At 39.5% G+C, this 14,568-nt stretch overlaps 1 protein-coding gene and 1 long non-coding RNA gene across 2 annotated transcripts in view; one reads left to right on the top strand and one right to left on the bottom strand.

The window, feature by feature from the left end:
* LOC109173491 overlaps positions 1-8,497 on the top strand; it is a 30,038-nt gene extending 21,541 nt beyond the window's left edge. The window contains exon 4 of the long non-coding RNA XR_002052922.1: positions 8,487-8,497. This is a non-coding gene — a long non-coding RNA (uncharacterized LOC109173491). The remainder of the gene's footprint in view (positions 1-8,486) is intronic.
* Positions 8,498-9,215: 718 nt separating this feature from the next.
* LOC109174421 lies at positions 9,216-10,940 on the bottom strand. The gene is made up of 2 exons (XM_019323660.1): positions 9,935-10,940; positions 9,216-9,736 (listed from the first exon to the last, which is right to left on the bottom strand). The coding sequence occupies exons 1-2, from the start codon at positions 10,938-10,940 to the stop codon at positions 9,216-9,218; spliced, it is 1,527 nt and encodes a 508-aa protein (XP_019179205.1).
* Positions 10,941-14,568: the final 3,628 nt, after the last annotated feature.

The raw sequence follows: 14,568 nt of genomic DNA, 5'->3' as shown, positions 1-14,568 counted from the left end.
AAATAGAACTAAAACAATAATGTATATTATCAAATGAAACTATAATAGAATTAAAATGATAATTTAGTATTGTTATCACTGTTGCAAAAAGCGCGCCTAGGCGCCGATTAATCGGCGCCTAGGCGCTAGGCGCCCGCCTAGGCGTTCTAGGCGCCCTAGGCGGTCCCCAGGCGCCTAGAGGGCGCCTAGCGATTTTTTCAACATTGATTGTTATAATTTATAATGAAACTAGTGTGGAGGGAAAATGAAACTAAAAAACATAGCAATGTTGTCAAATGAAACTGAAGTGTAATTGATACATACTTCATGGTCCACACTGCTACATAGATCACGGTTCACAATAAAATTTTTCGGTGTTCACAATCCTTATACCATGGACTAGGGTTCACAATGCACTGTGGACCTTGGTGCATATATATGTGTTTTATGTTGTGAGTTTTTGTGTCTTGTATACTGTTATATCAAATATATAAGACTAGTCTAGTTGAATACAAATATATCTTTAAATACCAAAACATGTTAATTCGACTATAGTAGTCTTATATCATCACCAAAACATGTTAATTTGTCTTCGCATTTCATGATATAAGACTAGTCTAGTCGAATTAACATGTTTTAGTGATGAAAGAGATTTGTATTTGTGTATATCTAAATAAAAACATAATAAGTTTCAATCTAACTTATATCCATAATTTATGTCCGTATTTTTAGTTTGTACATTGTGTTTTCGAGTTGTACTATACAATTTATCTCTACCCTTATAACTTTCATTAGCATTTCATTATTGTTGCTATGCGTGCTAATGCATCCACCAAATATTCTCTTATATTCTTAAAAAATAATAATATATGTCTTCTCCCAATAATAATATATGTCTGACATTATATATTAGAGTAATATACAATAAATAAATTTGATTTCATTTAGGTTTTAATTAATAATGATTTGTTAGTTATTTTCTAAAATATAAATATCAAATTTATAAAAATAGTTACATTATTATTATTATTATTATTATTATTATTATTATTATTATTATTATCTAAAATCTAAATTTAAAAAAAAAAAAAACGTATAAGAGTAAACCAATGTTATTACACATGATTTATGTCTTTTTTTTTTTTTTAATATCAAACAGGAGGGTGATACCCCGAAAAGAATAACTTAGTTCCTTTCACTACGAGCCCAGCTCGCTCGAAGACGGTCGTTATCAATGATCTCTTCCATGCCAAGAGGGCACCACTCGAGCTCGCGCCATTCCACATTCATATTCGCACCCATATTTGCAAGGGCATCGGCGCACTCGTTTTGCTCGCGAACGATCTTCCGGAGGGATACCTAGCTTCCAGCTCTCCTTCAACCATTCTTGAATGTTCTCAACGTATTCACAAATGGGGCCTCTTAATTCAGAGTTACCCAAGACCCAATTAATAACACGCTCAGCATCCGATTGGACTTCAATATCTCTTAAGCCTTTCCTCCAAGCCCAGTTGAGGCCTTTAGAAATGGCTTCGGCTTCCACAAGTGTAGCGTCCTCGTGGTTTGATTTTCCAATAAAGCCTCCCATCCAATCACCATTAGCTTTTTTGAGGATGCCACCATAACCGGCTGTTTGAGATGAAGGTTTGACGCTGGCATCCACATTCAGCATCCACTCGTGCCCATTCGAAGAGGACCAATGTGGGTTCATGGTGTTCCACTTGTAGATGTTGGAGCGCCCATCATGCATACGATCAAAAGCTCGTTTGATTTCCTTTCCCGCTTCCAAGACCCAAGCAACCTTCCTGTTGGAGTCGATGACCTCCCCTTTGAAGATACTGTTATTGCGCCATCTCCATATCCACCACAAAGTGGTTACGAACATAGCGGGTCTGTCTATGTCCTCCATTCTTTTCCTGCTTGGTTGAATATTACACGTTATCCACTCCTTGAAATTGGTATGGTGGATATTCCAGTTGCCCATCTTTCCTTGTAGCCCTTCCCACACTTCCATTGCCTTTGAACAAGACTGGAATATATGTTCCGTGGTTTCGTCCTGACCTGGGCAATTTTGACAGTCTCCAGCCATGGTAAAGCCTCTTCTTCGTCGTTCAATGTTTCCCATAATTTTGTCATGGATGATAGTCCACATCAAGGTTTTCATTTTTTGGGGGGCCTTGATTTTCCACAGATGGTTCCAAATAGGGTCCTGCACAGGCAAGACACATTCATGTATCGTATTATAAGCCGATCAAACAGAGAACATACCTGATGGCTCCGTGTTCCATGTGACTTCGTCATCTCCATCCCGGAGTTCAACTAGCTCAAGTTTCCTTTTTATGCTAAGAGGGAGGTTGGTGAGGTTCTCCCACTTCCACCCCCTCGTCGCGTCCCAAAGGTGCGAAACAAGGGTGTCTTCTCCCTCAGAACAATCAACATTAATTTGGGTGTGCAGCGGTTCAGCTGTAAGCCAGGAGTCCTTCCAGAAACGCACTCCATCCCCATTATGAATAATGTGATGAATATTTCTTGTAACAAGGGGCATGGCAGACGTAATGCCCCTCCAAACATTTGATGCTCCTGTTTTGGGTTGGAACATGGTAATGCCTTGTTTTCCTTTGACATACTTCCCTCTAATAACTTGGCTCCACAGACTAGAGTGATCTGTCAGCATTCTCCACCCTAGTTTGGCCATAAAGGCGAGATTGATGTCCTTGGAGGACCTGAGGTGTAACACCCCACTTTTCTTAAACCTTATTAACAGACTTAACCTTGAAAGATAAGCTAAGGTAGCGAAATAAACGTACTAAACAACTTAATTAGAGGTGTCACCGCCACAATCACCCTTCACGATGATTGCACAGGCTAAGGATAAACAAACTAAATCGTAAAAGTTTTACTAGTCATCAATCAAACTAGGGGATAAACCCCGGTGTCCAGCACCATCAAACATAGGGTAGTCAACTACAAGTCTCAAAAGCAAATCAACATCAAGAGTTTAGACGACAAAAGCTAACTAATGCTAGTCTAGTCTAACTCGTACTCTCTCTCATGAACTGGGCCCACCTGAAAGGGGTTAACAAACAACAAGTAGAAAACAAACCCGTTAGCATGAAGCTAAGTATAACGCCACTCAACCCTGTAAAGTACTACAGTATATACCTTTGGAAAATATTTGTTTCACATACTTAGAGCAAGTATTCTCAAGCACTTAAACAACACTTTAACATGCTTAACAGGGTTTCTATATGCTTGCAACCTAATTAACAAATAGGCATGCTTTCGCAATTATTTAGCTCATCAATAAGCTCATACTATCACATACTTATCTTATCAATAATCTTAAATTGTCATATATCTCAGTGACAATCTCATGCTAACACATAACTCAATAGGTAATCTTGCGCTATCACATATTCTCTAAGCAGTCATATGCTATCATATACTCATCATACAATCTCGTGCAATCATATACTCAATATGCAATCTCGTGCAATCATATACTCATTATGCAATCTAGTGCAATCATATACTCAATATGCAATCTAGTGCAATCATATACTCAATATGCAATCTCGTGCAAACAACTTGATCATGCAATAAAATGAACATGATGCTATAGTATAAGTATAGATAGGTATACATATACACCCTTTTGTAAAAGAATACTTTTCTGTGGAGGTTTCTTAGAGTCACAATGACTCGCTTTCTTTCTCTTGAGTCTCTTGACTCGATTTCTTTCTCTTGAGTCTCTTGACTCAATTTCTTTCTTGCTCAAACTTTCTCATACTTCTCGTTTCTCTTCTTGTGCGAGGCAGGTACTTCGCCGCAGCGAAGCCCTAGCGTACGGTGCAATCTCGTGCATTCGCAAACGGAACCTGTAACTCGTGGGGGAGGTAGGACCTTCACACTCGTGAATGGACCTTTATATGCTCGGCAATCTAGCCTGCTTAATACTCAACTCGCCCACAGAACCACTCTCTTGGTTCTTTATCTTTCTTTCTTGCTTGCTTTCTCTGTGGAATCAGGTATCGTACTTTTAGTGTGCACACCCCCTAACCAGGATTCCAAGCGCGACGGGAAGTCTCTAACCTCGTAACGTGGGAATACGCCGCGTTACATGGTAAATCTGTCGGCTCGCAATGTTCGTTACTGTTTTGTCGGTTCTATCCGATCTTATCTCTTTTCTTCAGAAAGGACATAGTCCTAACGGTCCTCCAAAACCTCGAATTACTCACACTAATACATATAGATATAGTTCATGCATTTCAACTCATGCAACACTTTACTTATGCACATAACTTCTCAACAATTTCTCAATGCGACGAGATAATGACCTTCCAAAATAGATATGAGTTTTTGAAAATAATACTTAGGCTCACTTTGGCCAATTATGCATTTTAAAACATGGTATGCTCAAACATGCACTATACTGTAGCATACACTTCAATTCTCCTTTCACTGTGAATGCTCAACAATTTTATAAACATGCTTATAAATTATAATTAAACAAATCTTCATTGGCAAACACTTAGCAAGTATTCAACATGCACTTGGACTCAAAATGCTCAACAATAAACTCATTTACTGTAATCATGCTCTGTAAACTTAATATTCTTTGCAATAATCTCAACAAGTCATAATAGACATCTAGGCATGCTTTTCTAGCAAAACTTAACAAATATGGATAATATTTCATTATCTAACAATCATATAATTGTCATGCTTCTCAAATAAATAGCCAAGACCAAATGCTCAACATTTTTCTTCACTGTAACTACTCTCAGACACTCTCTGTAGCATTCTTATTCACAAATTCTATCACAAAATGCTCATTTTTACTCCAATTCAATGAAATCAAACTCTACTCGTGCGTTGTGACGATCCCAAGTGTCCGAGCCTCGAGGGCCCGCGAGTCTCGATCTAAAACGACACGTAGCTGAGCCACAAGGGCCTGGCCACTGCACAGACCTCGCCTAGCGGGGCTTGAGGAGCCCCGCCGCCTGGAGCCGCCAAGCGGCGGCCTAGGGCCACGGCTCTAGGCTAGAGCCGTGCCCTAGGGCCGCTCCTCCACGGTCCTAGCCAACGGCTCCTCCCTAGGGCCGTTGGCTAGTTCCGTGTCTCACCTGGTGCACACTGTGTTGTGCACCAGTGAGCTTTTACTTCGCCTGTAAGACATTTTCAGAGAAATAAACACTCTCAAATCATCAACAACACATCATAGATCAACACTAAATCACTTAATAGCTCAAACACACCAATATTCTAGCATTTCTACTCATTTCAAACATAAAACAGGACTTCACAGAGTCTAAAATTGCTTTGGGAGTCCATGAGGTTATACCTCTTGTTGCCTCTTCTTCTTGTGTGGATTCCTTCTCCTTTCTACTCAGCTTTCACCACCTTTTACACCACCTAAACACCTCAGACAAACACACATACCAAGCCTAAGAAGTGATTCCCAGAGATTGAAAACTAAGAGATGAAACCTTAAGAAAAGGATGGAAATGAAAGGCTCGAAATGAACTTGGAAACTTAGGGGATGTTTGGTTCATGGAAAATGTTTTCCAAAGGAAAACATTTTTCTTAAAGTGGAGGAAAATGTTGTTTTCCGGTCTTTGGTTCGTAGAATTCATTTTCCATTGGAAAATGAATTCCTCAAATTTGAGGAAAACAAAATCCTTGGTTGGACCAAGGATTTTGTTTTCCATGGGAGATGGGAAGAAAAAGTGATATGGATTACCAATTTTATCCTTGTTTTCTTTTTTAATTATACTACTCTTATTAATTTGTATGGGCATATAGGTCTTTATACTCGTTATTCCTTACAATTCCAAATCTAACCAAACAATAGAATTAGTATTCCCAGTAATTCTTTTTCCACCAACCAAACAATGAAATTCATCTTCCTAGTAATTGTTTTTCCATGGAATTCAATTCCACTTCCCTTAAAATATTTTCCGCGAACCAAACGAGCCCTTACTGTAATGGTTTCTTCCTTCTACAGAGAGCACAATGGTGGAGAGGCAAGGAAAGAGATAAGGAATGAGCAAAGGAATAGTGATGCTTATATAGGGTCCAAAACCCTAGGATAAATGCCAATGATTGGTTGAGGGCAAAGTGGGAAATTTGGCTTGGTGTTAAAAGGATCAGACAAAAGCTTGGAAGTTCATGGTCCACTTTGCATCATGGACCAAGGTTTAGAATCATGATTTAAAATAGTTTTGGGGTCAAAATGCATTTTTCAAAAATACTTTCTAGACAACCACTTAGTTTAGGTTCTTCAGATTTCTCCCGGTTTCACTCAGTTTGACTTTTTGGATCAAAAACTAGGTACGAAATGTACCCGAAAATCTGAGATTTTAGATTTAAAATAAGTCCTGATGTTGAATTTACTTAAAAGTGGCTCAAAATAATTTATTCAAACACCGATTTCATCGCAAAAATTTTTATATAGTCAAAGTTGGCTATTTTGAAATTTCTTAAAACTGAATTTATGAAATTAAATTTTGTGTTGTCACATGAGGCCAAGACCTCCCATTTCCTTCGGCTGGATCACTTTATCCCAACGAACAAAGGTGTGTTTTGTGGTTGTCCGGTGTGCTTCCCCATATAAATTTCCCGATTCTTCTATCAATTGCCTCCTATATACCTACAGGAAAGTATGTGGTTTGCATTACATAGTAAGGGATCGCCTGGAGGACCGATTGGGCGAGAACGTGGCGACCCGCAAGGGTGAGATACTTAACTTTTCATCTGTCAAGTCTGGCATCAATCTTGTCAAGGATAGGGGCATAGAGGCTTATAGTTGTCCTCCCATGAATCGAGGGAACTCCAAGGTACCTCCCAAGATTAGGGGTTATGGGGATTCCTGCGATTTCACTGATGGTGTGCATCTCTTGTATGGTTACAGTTTTAGAGAAAAAGATCTGTGACTTGTTTAGGCTGACTCTTTGTCCTAAAGCTCTGCTAAATTTTTCCAAGCAATCTTTGATGACTCGAATTTGATCCTGTGAAGCTTCTGCAAAAAGGACCAAGTCATCAGCAAAAAAATAAATGGGAAAGGGTCGGACCATACCTGCTTGTCTTGAAGCACTTCCATCTATTTTCCTGGACTTGCTCTTTAATTATGTGGTTCAACCGTTCCATACATAAGACGAAGAGGTAGGGCGATATTGAATCCCCTTGTTTGATGCCCCTGCTAGGGTTGATCCACTCTAACTGATTGCCATTCCAAAGAATATCAAGTCAAGGCGTTTCGACACAGTGCATAATGTTCCTTACCCAAGTCTCATTCATGCCAACTTGTTGGAGGGTTTCACGGATGAAATCCCAGTTAAGTCTATCATAGGCCTTGTCTAGGTCCACTTTTAAGATCATGTAGCCTTTCGCACCTTGTTTAGTTCGCGTGGAGTGGAGGGCTTCTTGATACACAAGAATGTTGTCTGCTATCTGTCTTCCTGGAACGAAGCTGCTCTGTTCAATACCGACCACTTCTCTAAGTATTGGTTTGATGCGATTAGTCATTACCTTTGTAATAATCTTGTAAAGAACATTGCAAAGACTAATTGGCCTGAAATGACTAGGACTGGTTGGGTAGTCATTCTTTGGAATCAGGGATATGAGGGTGTCATTCATCCCCTTTTCCAGCGTCCCTTTGTGAAAAAAATTCTTCACTTGCTTGTAGACAGAAGTACCCACAATATCCCATGACTTTTGGTAGAAACAAGCGTGTAGACCGTCATGTCGCGGGGCTTTAGTGGGCTCATCTCAAAAAGGGCAGATTTTATTTCATCAATTGTAATGTTGAGGTTGCTCCAAAGAATCTCTGGAATGGAGGGGAAATTCCCACCGTTCAACATTTTAGTTACCTGATCAAATTCCTTTGTAAATATAGAAACAAAATAGTCTCTAATTCTTCTATCTTCCTCCTTCGCGTTTTGCAGGTGAGTACTGTCCTCATTCCCTATCCGGTAATGCTTCTTTTTGGCTTTGCGGATTTTTGCTGCTGCATGATAGAACTTAGTGTTTCTGTCACCAGAGTTAATCCACTCTTCTCTTTACTGTTGAAACCAGAAGATTTTCTCCTGGTGAATCACCTCCTCCATTTCTTTTCTAATTCTCTTTTCCAATTTGATAAGGCCCTAGTTGCAGCTGCTATCAAACTTTTTCTGGATCCCTTCAAGCCTTCTTTCCAAATGCCTTTTCCGAGCGTGAATGTTCCCGAAGTGGGTTCTATTCCAATCCTCTAACTTTCTTACCAAGTTGTCTTTGTTATGTCAAGCATCTTCATTACTATTCCAATTGTTTCTAATTAGATCCAGGAACCCCACATGTTTTGTCCAAGCTCCCTGAAATTTGAACGAGTGAGAACAACGTCTAAAAATGTCCCCCAATCTCTACTTTCACTGGGCAGTGGTCCGAGTTAATCGCAGCAAGGTGAGAGACTCTTGTGTTATTGAACAAGTCCATCCAATTTGTCGAGCAAAGAGCTCTGTCAAGCCTAGCACCTCTGAACGTCGCATGATCATTTCCACGTTTCCAAGTGAAGGCCTGTCCCAAAAAATCGAGGTCCACGAGGCCCTCGTTGAAAATCCAGTTTTTAAAATCTGCATTCCTGTAAGTACCACCACCATTTTGGTTCGAAGTTTCATCAGAATTCACGACCGCATTAAAATCCCCCGCAATGAGCCAGGGACCATTGCCTATCACTTTACTCCGACTCAGATCATTCCAAAGACGCCTTCGAAGCTGCATATTAGGACTGCCATAAACTGATGTGAAGCGCCAGTCTCGACCGTCCTTATCTTTGACATTCATGTGTATGAACTGTGGATGGGAACCAAGTATCTCAATCTGAATAGTATCTTGCTAAAGGACCCCAAATGCCACCACTGTAGCCAAGAGCCTCTACCCGGACCCATTTGTCAAAGCCCAGTCTTTAACAGATACCATCTGCGTTCGTACCTGAGGTTTTAGTTTCCAAAAGATATAAAATATCAGGAGCATGGTTTTTGATCATCCATTTGGCAGTCCTCATGAAGCTCTTTGAGGCCGCCCCTTGACAGTTCCAAGTGATAATGATCATGAAAACAACAAACAAGAGGGAAAGCACAAACCGCATGGCACAAAGCAAAAGGGAGAAAAAAAACACAAAACGAAAGGGAAAGAAACGCACGAAGCCAAAAGGAAAAAGACAAAAACACAGAGAAAGAAGAAACCTGGGATGGAGCATCTCAGAGCTCCATCTCCATTTCCCCCTCATCCAACAGCTCAATGCCGTCAGCACACGCTTCCACATCAACCACCATGTTCCCATTGCTCTGCAGATTCCCGTCTGGGGGGTCACTGGAATGCTCTGGGTCGATTGTTTTCACAAGATGGATATTGATGTTATCATCTTCCGTGGCAAGGGATATTGTCTCCGTGGTCTTACCACCTTCTTTGTCACCTCTTACCATTGTGTGCTCACTTTCGGCAGCCGCCTGGTTCGTTTCTTTGCCTTTCTTACGTTGAGTATTTTCTTTTCTTGTCGACGTGCCATCTTGCATGGCCTGCTTAGAGTGAAGCCCGTGAGTATTATTACCCTGAATTTGTTTTTCTGATACTTGGACTGCAGGCCTTTTGCCTTTGTCAAGTCTATATTTAGCATGGCGGGTTTTGTTTGTAGTAACCAGCCCATTTTGCTCTTCTTCGACCTCCTCAGGAATTTCAGTATTCTCTTCAACAGTCTCTGCTAGAGCTCCATATCTAGACCCTTAATTATTTCCCCTTATGTCACCCCTAATATTCCTCCCATTTTGACCATTGTTTCCACTCTTATTGCCCGCTGATTCCCTCTTATTTTGCTTATGATTTTGTTTCCTTTCTGGCTTCTTAACAATCATCCAAGACCCATAGTCTTCCATGATTTCCGGCCTAAGTATGGAAGTTACCTTACATACCACGTTGTTACCGTTGAGGGTGGCGCTTTGTCCATTCGCGTCACCGGTGGCCGGAGTTCCTAGGCTACGCTCAGTCTGATCCGCTGGCTGAGCGGCCATATTCTCGTTTGGAGATTTCTTCTCACACTTTTCATGGTTGTGGCCATACATTCCACACTTGAAACATATTAGATGGATTCCTTCGTACGTTACCGTTCTAACTCTCTTTCCAACCTTAAACTTTGACAGTAGAGGCTTTGTGATGTCCACCTCCACGCAGATTCGAGCAAAGCTAGCCCTTGATGCAAGGTTTTTGGCTGTGTCTATCATGATTGGGCGGCCAACTTTCCTACCCACCTTCATCAGAAAATTATGATCATAATATTCAGCTGGAAGGCATGGCATACGAATCCAGGCAAGGATATTTTCGGTGGTATTTGTCCAAGGATCGAAGTTTGGCCTCCATTCTTTAACGATTAAGTAATGGTCGAGAACCATCCAGGGCCCCTCGTATTTTGCAAAGTCGTAATCGTCTTCCGATCCAAACTTCACTAGGAAGTATCCATTAGCGGTGATAACCAATTCCATTATCGCCTTTGGTTTCCACATGGCCATCAATCTTTTGAGGAGATAGGTATATCCCACGCTCCGGCCAAACACCTTGACGATCAGCGTTAATCTCCATTTTATTCTCATATGGAACTTTTCTTCTTTCGTAAGGGTGATCTTTGGATAGATTGGGTCGTCCACTTCGTCCTCCCCGTCCACTTCATCATCAGAGATGAGTTCCAAATCCTTTTCAGTTGGTTCTAGCCCCACCGTCTCGTTCGCAGCCACTGCCTTGTAGAAGATGTTTGCCGTCGGCGAGGTCACAGGTGGGCTCACTGTCTCGCCATTTTCCATCACTTGATCACCATTTGTTACACCTTCACTGGGCTCATGGTTTCCCGTCTTAGTTTTCTTTGTGCTCCGTTCAAGGAGATCTTGGTCTTCTGGCGACCTCACCGCCGATGGTTTGGGAGAGACTCCCGAGAGCATTTTCGTTTTTATTTAATAGAGAGTTTACACACATGATTTATGTTTGTATTTCTATTCTTATTGAGTTGTACATTGCGCTACAAATATTGTATTATTATTTTTATCATAAAAAAAATTATCTTACACGGTTAAACTTTCGTTAATATATATTACATGTTACCATAATTAAATTGAATCATTTACCATATCTAAAATTCTTACTTTAACAATTATTAATCATACCATCACTATTATCCAAATTATCAACTATACTTTTAATATAATATGAAGGAGTTAATTCCACCAGAGGTCCTTTGTCTTTAGTGGCAATTCCAAATTTAGTTCCATACTATCGTTATTGTCATTTAACATCCCAGACTGTTTGTAACACCCCGTGTTACAGTCTTCAAATCTGAATTAATTATTAAATTGATTCCCGTTAATTAAAATAATTAAAAGGAATTTAATCCAATTGTAATTCTCTTAATTAATCCAGGCGGTCCGCAATGAATCGTGGACCATTACCTGAACTAGGAACCTTAAGCCCATATGGAATAAGGAAAGTGAGCCTTATTATTCAGACTCTGGATAGGTTTCCCTAAAACATATAAATAGAGGATTAGGAAGCAGATAGAACCCTTCCTCACCTCCCTCCCACTAGAAAATACTCTCAGGTAATCCAGCCAAGGAAATCCCCAACCAACAAGTCTAGGAAGATCAATTGGGAGAAGAATCTTAGAGAAGAACCTTAGTAGATAGGGATATTGATTAGGGCTAAGAGGTAACCAATGTCTTACAAAACCTATTTTCCTTGCTATATCTTGATTATTGGCTCCTTTGATGTGTGATTTTGTGATTGAGTCTTGATAGAGCTTTGCCTAGGATTTATATTATGTTTATTTGATAATCTTGTTGATCTTGATGTTGTGATTGATTATATGTGTGATCTTGTATTTATTTATGTCTAGAGTTTGTCAGCAAGGGTTTATATCGTGGATCTCGTTGTTGTGATGTTCTTGGTATATTTAGGAGGGTTTATGCATGATCGGGTGTTGAGTGTAGCCTAGGACTTGTCTTTAGGGCTTTGCATATAGATTTCTTGATATTCTTGAGGTTCCGGATGCTCATAAATCGTTATGTGATTGATGTTGAGTCTTGACATGTTTAGGAATCGTGTTAGAACGTATTTGGAATGATTCTTGGTTTAATCTTCGTTAATTGAATCTGTGATGTTGTTGTTATGTGTTAGAATGTGTTTGGACATGGTTTTGAGTTCCCCGAGCGAACCCGAAATTGAATTTCTACCGTAGTACCAGTGGGGGGTAGGTGGGGGGACCAGTCCCCACCACTTACCCGCTGCCCGGCGTGCCCAATTCCAGCGGGCAGTGGCCTGCCCGCCGGCCACCCGCTGGAATCAAGGCTGCCCGCCGGCGGGTGGTCCTCCACCTGCTGAAAAGTGGGTATGGGGCGTGGTGTTTTTCCCATTTGATGTTTCCCCGTGTCCCGTTGTACCCCGTTTGACGTGTATGAGTCTCGTTTGATGTTTTGAGTACCGTTCTAGGAATTTATGTGTAGTACGTGTCGTTGTTGTTATGTCTTGATTATTATTGATTGATTATGTGTTGATTGATTGAATGATGATGAGTATCGTGGTCATTGCGCAATGATCGGTGCGACTGATGATGATGAGATTGTGATTGGTGGAGATGAATTGTTGGCGGAAAGCACTACGAGTATTCGGTTATCGTGCTAAAGGCACGGACCACCCCTTGGACTAGCTGGCTAAAGGCCTGGGTCAGGGTATAAGCGTCGCGGTGTCATGTTAGAGCTATATGCGCTAACCCCTTGGTATTGGTACTAGAGGTACGGACCATGCGTATGACACTTCGGTCCTACCATGTTGGTGGACTTGTTGGTGGTTACGGAGTGGGGCATGTAGTTGCTCCGGAGGAATAAGGAGGAGGTATAAGGGTGGCTGGAGGTACAAGTTGGAACTGAAATAAGGATGGAGTGGAGTGAAAAGGTTGAAACTTGGTATAAGGTTGGAAGATGGATTGTGTGACTTGATGATTACTTGCTAATTGATCGTCTTGGATTCCTGTGTTGTCTCTATTTGCTATTTATATGCCTATCTGTTTATTACGTCTTGTATCGTGTACTTAGGACGCATGCTAGTCTTTGTGATTGTTCTATAATATCGAGTTTGTTGTTGTGTCTTGAGTCCTGATCTTGGATTTAAATTAGAGTCTCGTAAGTATATATGTATTCCAGTTTCAAAATGATTTCTTATATCTACCTATATTGTACTTAACGCGTGGGAGTGGGTTACTCAGCATCATTCGCTGACGGTTGCTATGATGTGTTTTTCAGGTGACAGTCTTTAGCTAAGGAGCGCGTTAGACGGTTCGTGGATCTAGCTTAGTGGTAGTTAGACGGTCTGTGAGCCTTGAATTGTGTAAACAGATATTAATTATAGTTTATACCTTGTTCAGTTAGTTTAGCTTGTGCATCTAGGTTCTCAAACCTAGATGTGGCATAGCACCCCGACAATTATGTTCAGTTATGCTCTGTTTGGGATAATTAATGATAGCTTGCGTTGTTTATATAAGCTTTTAATCGCTTTAAAAATTAGGGGTGTTACACTGTTATTTTTTGGACACTTGTAGTTCTTCTCATGACTTGTCCTATTTTAGTAAGGGTATTTTTGTCTTTTCACACTTTTCTTTTGTTATTTTTCTGGTTCCAACTGGTTTAATTGGTTTATGACTTTAGGTAACCTCTGATTTTTAGTAACCATATTTTTCAACCGGGTTTTAGTAAAGTAAATCAATTAAACCGGTTGAAACAATATATATATATATATATATATATATATATATATATATATATATATATATATATATATATATATATATATATATATATATATATATATATATATATATATATATATATATATATATATATATATATGAAGAGACAAAAATGCCTTACTAAAAATAGGAAAATTCATGAGAATGACTAAAAGTGTCCAATAAATAATAATTTGGGATATTAAATAACAAAAATGATACCAAGTGGCTTGTGGTCCACTGGTATCGAATTGTTCCCTTATGTGGGAGGTTTAGGTTTTGAGCCTTAGTATAGGTGTAGGTTGTATGGGTATCCCCTTTTTTCCTTTGTAATAAAAAAAAAATAACAAAAACGATAGTCTGTGATTAAATCTAGAATTGTCACCAAAGACAAGGGACATTTGGTGGAATTAACTCTAATATGAAATCTACAACAATATAATGAATTATTTTGTAAAAAAAAATTTATATACTATCATTTAAAAAAAAAAAACATATTTCAATATAACTAATATTGAATATTAATATTGAGCATTTATTTTTGCACATCGCACATAGAAAATCTATTATATTATTTTATATATTATACTAATAAGGGTCCAAGAGAGTTATGCCTATAATGGGTAGAAAAAATGACGGTCAAATTTTTTAATCAAATGAATGGCTCAAATTGATCAGATTTTAATTTTTCCTTGAGATTTCCTAATTTATCCTTAATGAATATGATTATCCGTTAACTTTTCCGTTAAATATTATCTTTTCCGTTAATTTCTGTTAGTTCACTGTTAACTTACTCA

Source organism: Ipomoea nil, unplaced genomic scaffold, assembly GCF_001879475.1.
Source record: "Ipomoea nil cultivar Tokyo-kokei standard unplaced genomic scaffold, Asagao_1.1 scaffold0146, whole genome shotgun sequence".
In the NCBI taxonomy this organism is placed as follows: Eukaryota; Viridiplantae; Streptophyta; class Magnoliopsida; order Solanales; family Convolvulaceae; genus Ipomoea; species Ipomoea nil.
Note: the sequence above shows the minus strand (reverse complement) of the source record. Positions and strands in the feature narration are given on the sequence as shown.

Bases quoted from the DNA above. Each gene is read 5' to 3' on its own strand.
- LOC109174421 (XM_019323660.1), bottom strand. From the start codon at position 10,940: ATGCTCTCGGGAGTCTCTCCCAAACCATCGGCGGTGAGGTCGCCAGAA. The intron at 9,737-9,934 runs GTAACAACGTGG...GAAATAATTAAG, and splicing joins ACAAAGCGCCACCCTCAACG to GGTCTAGATATGGAGCTCTA.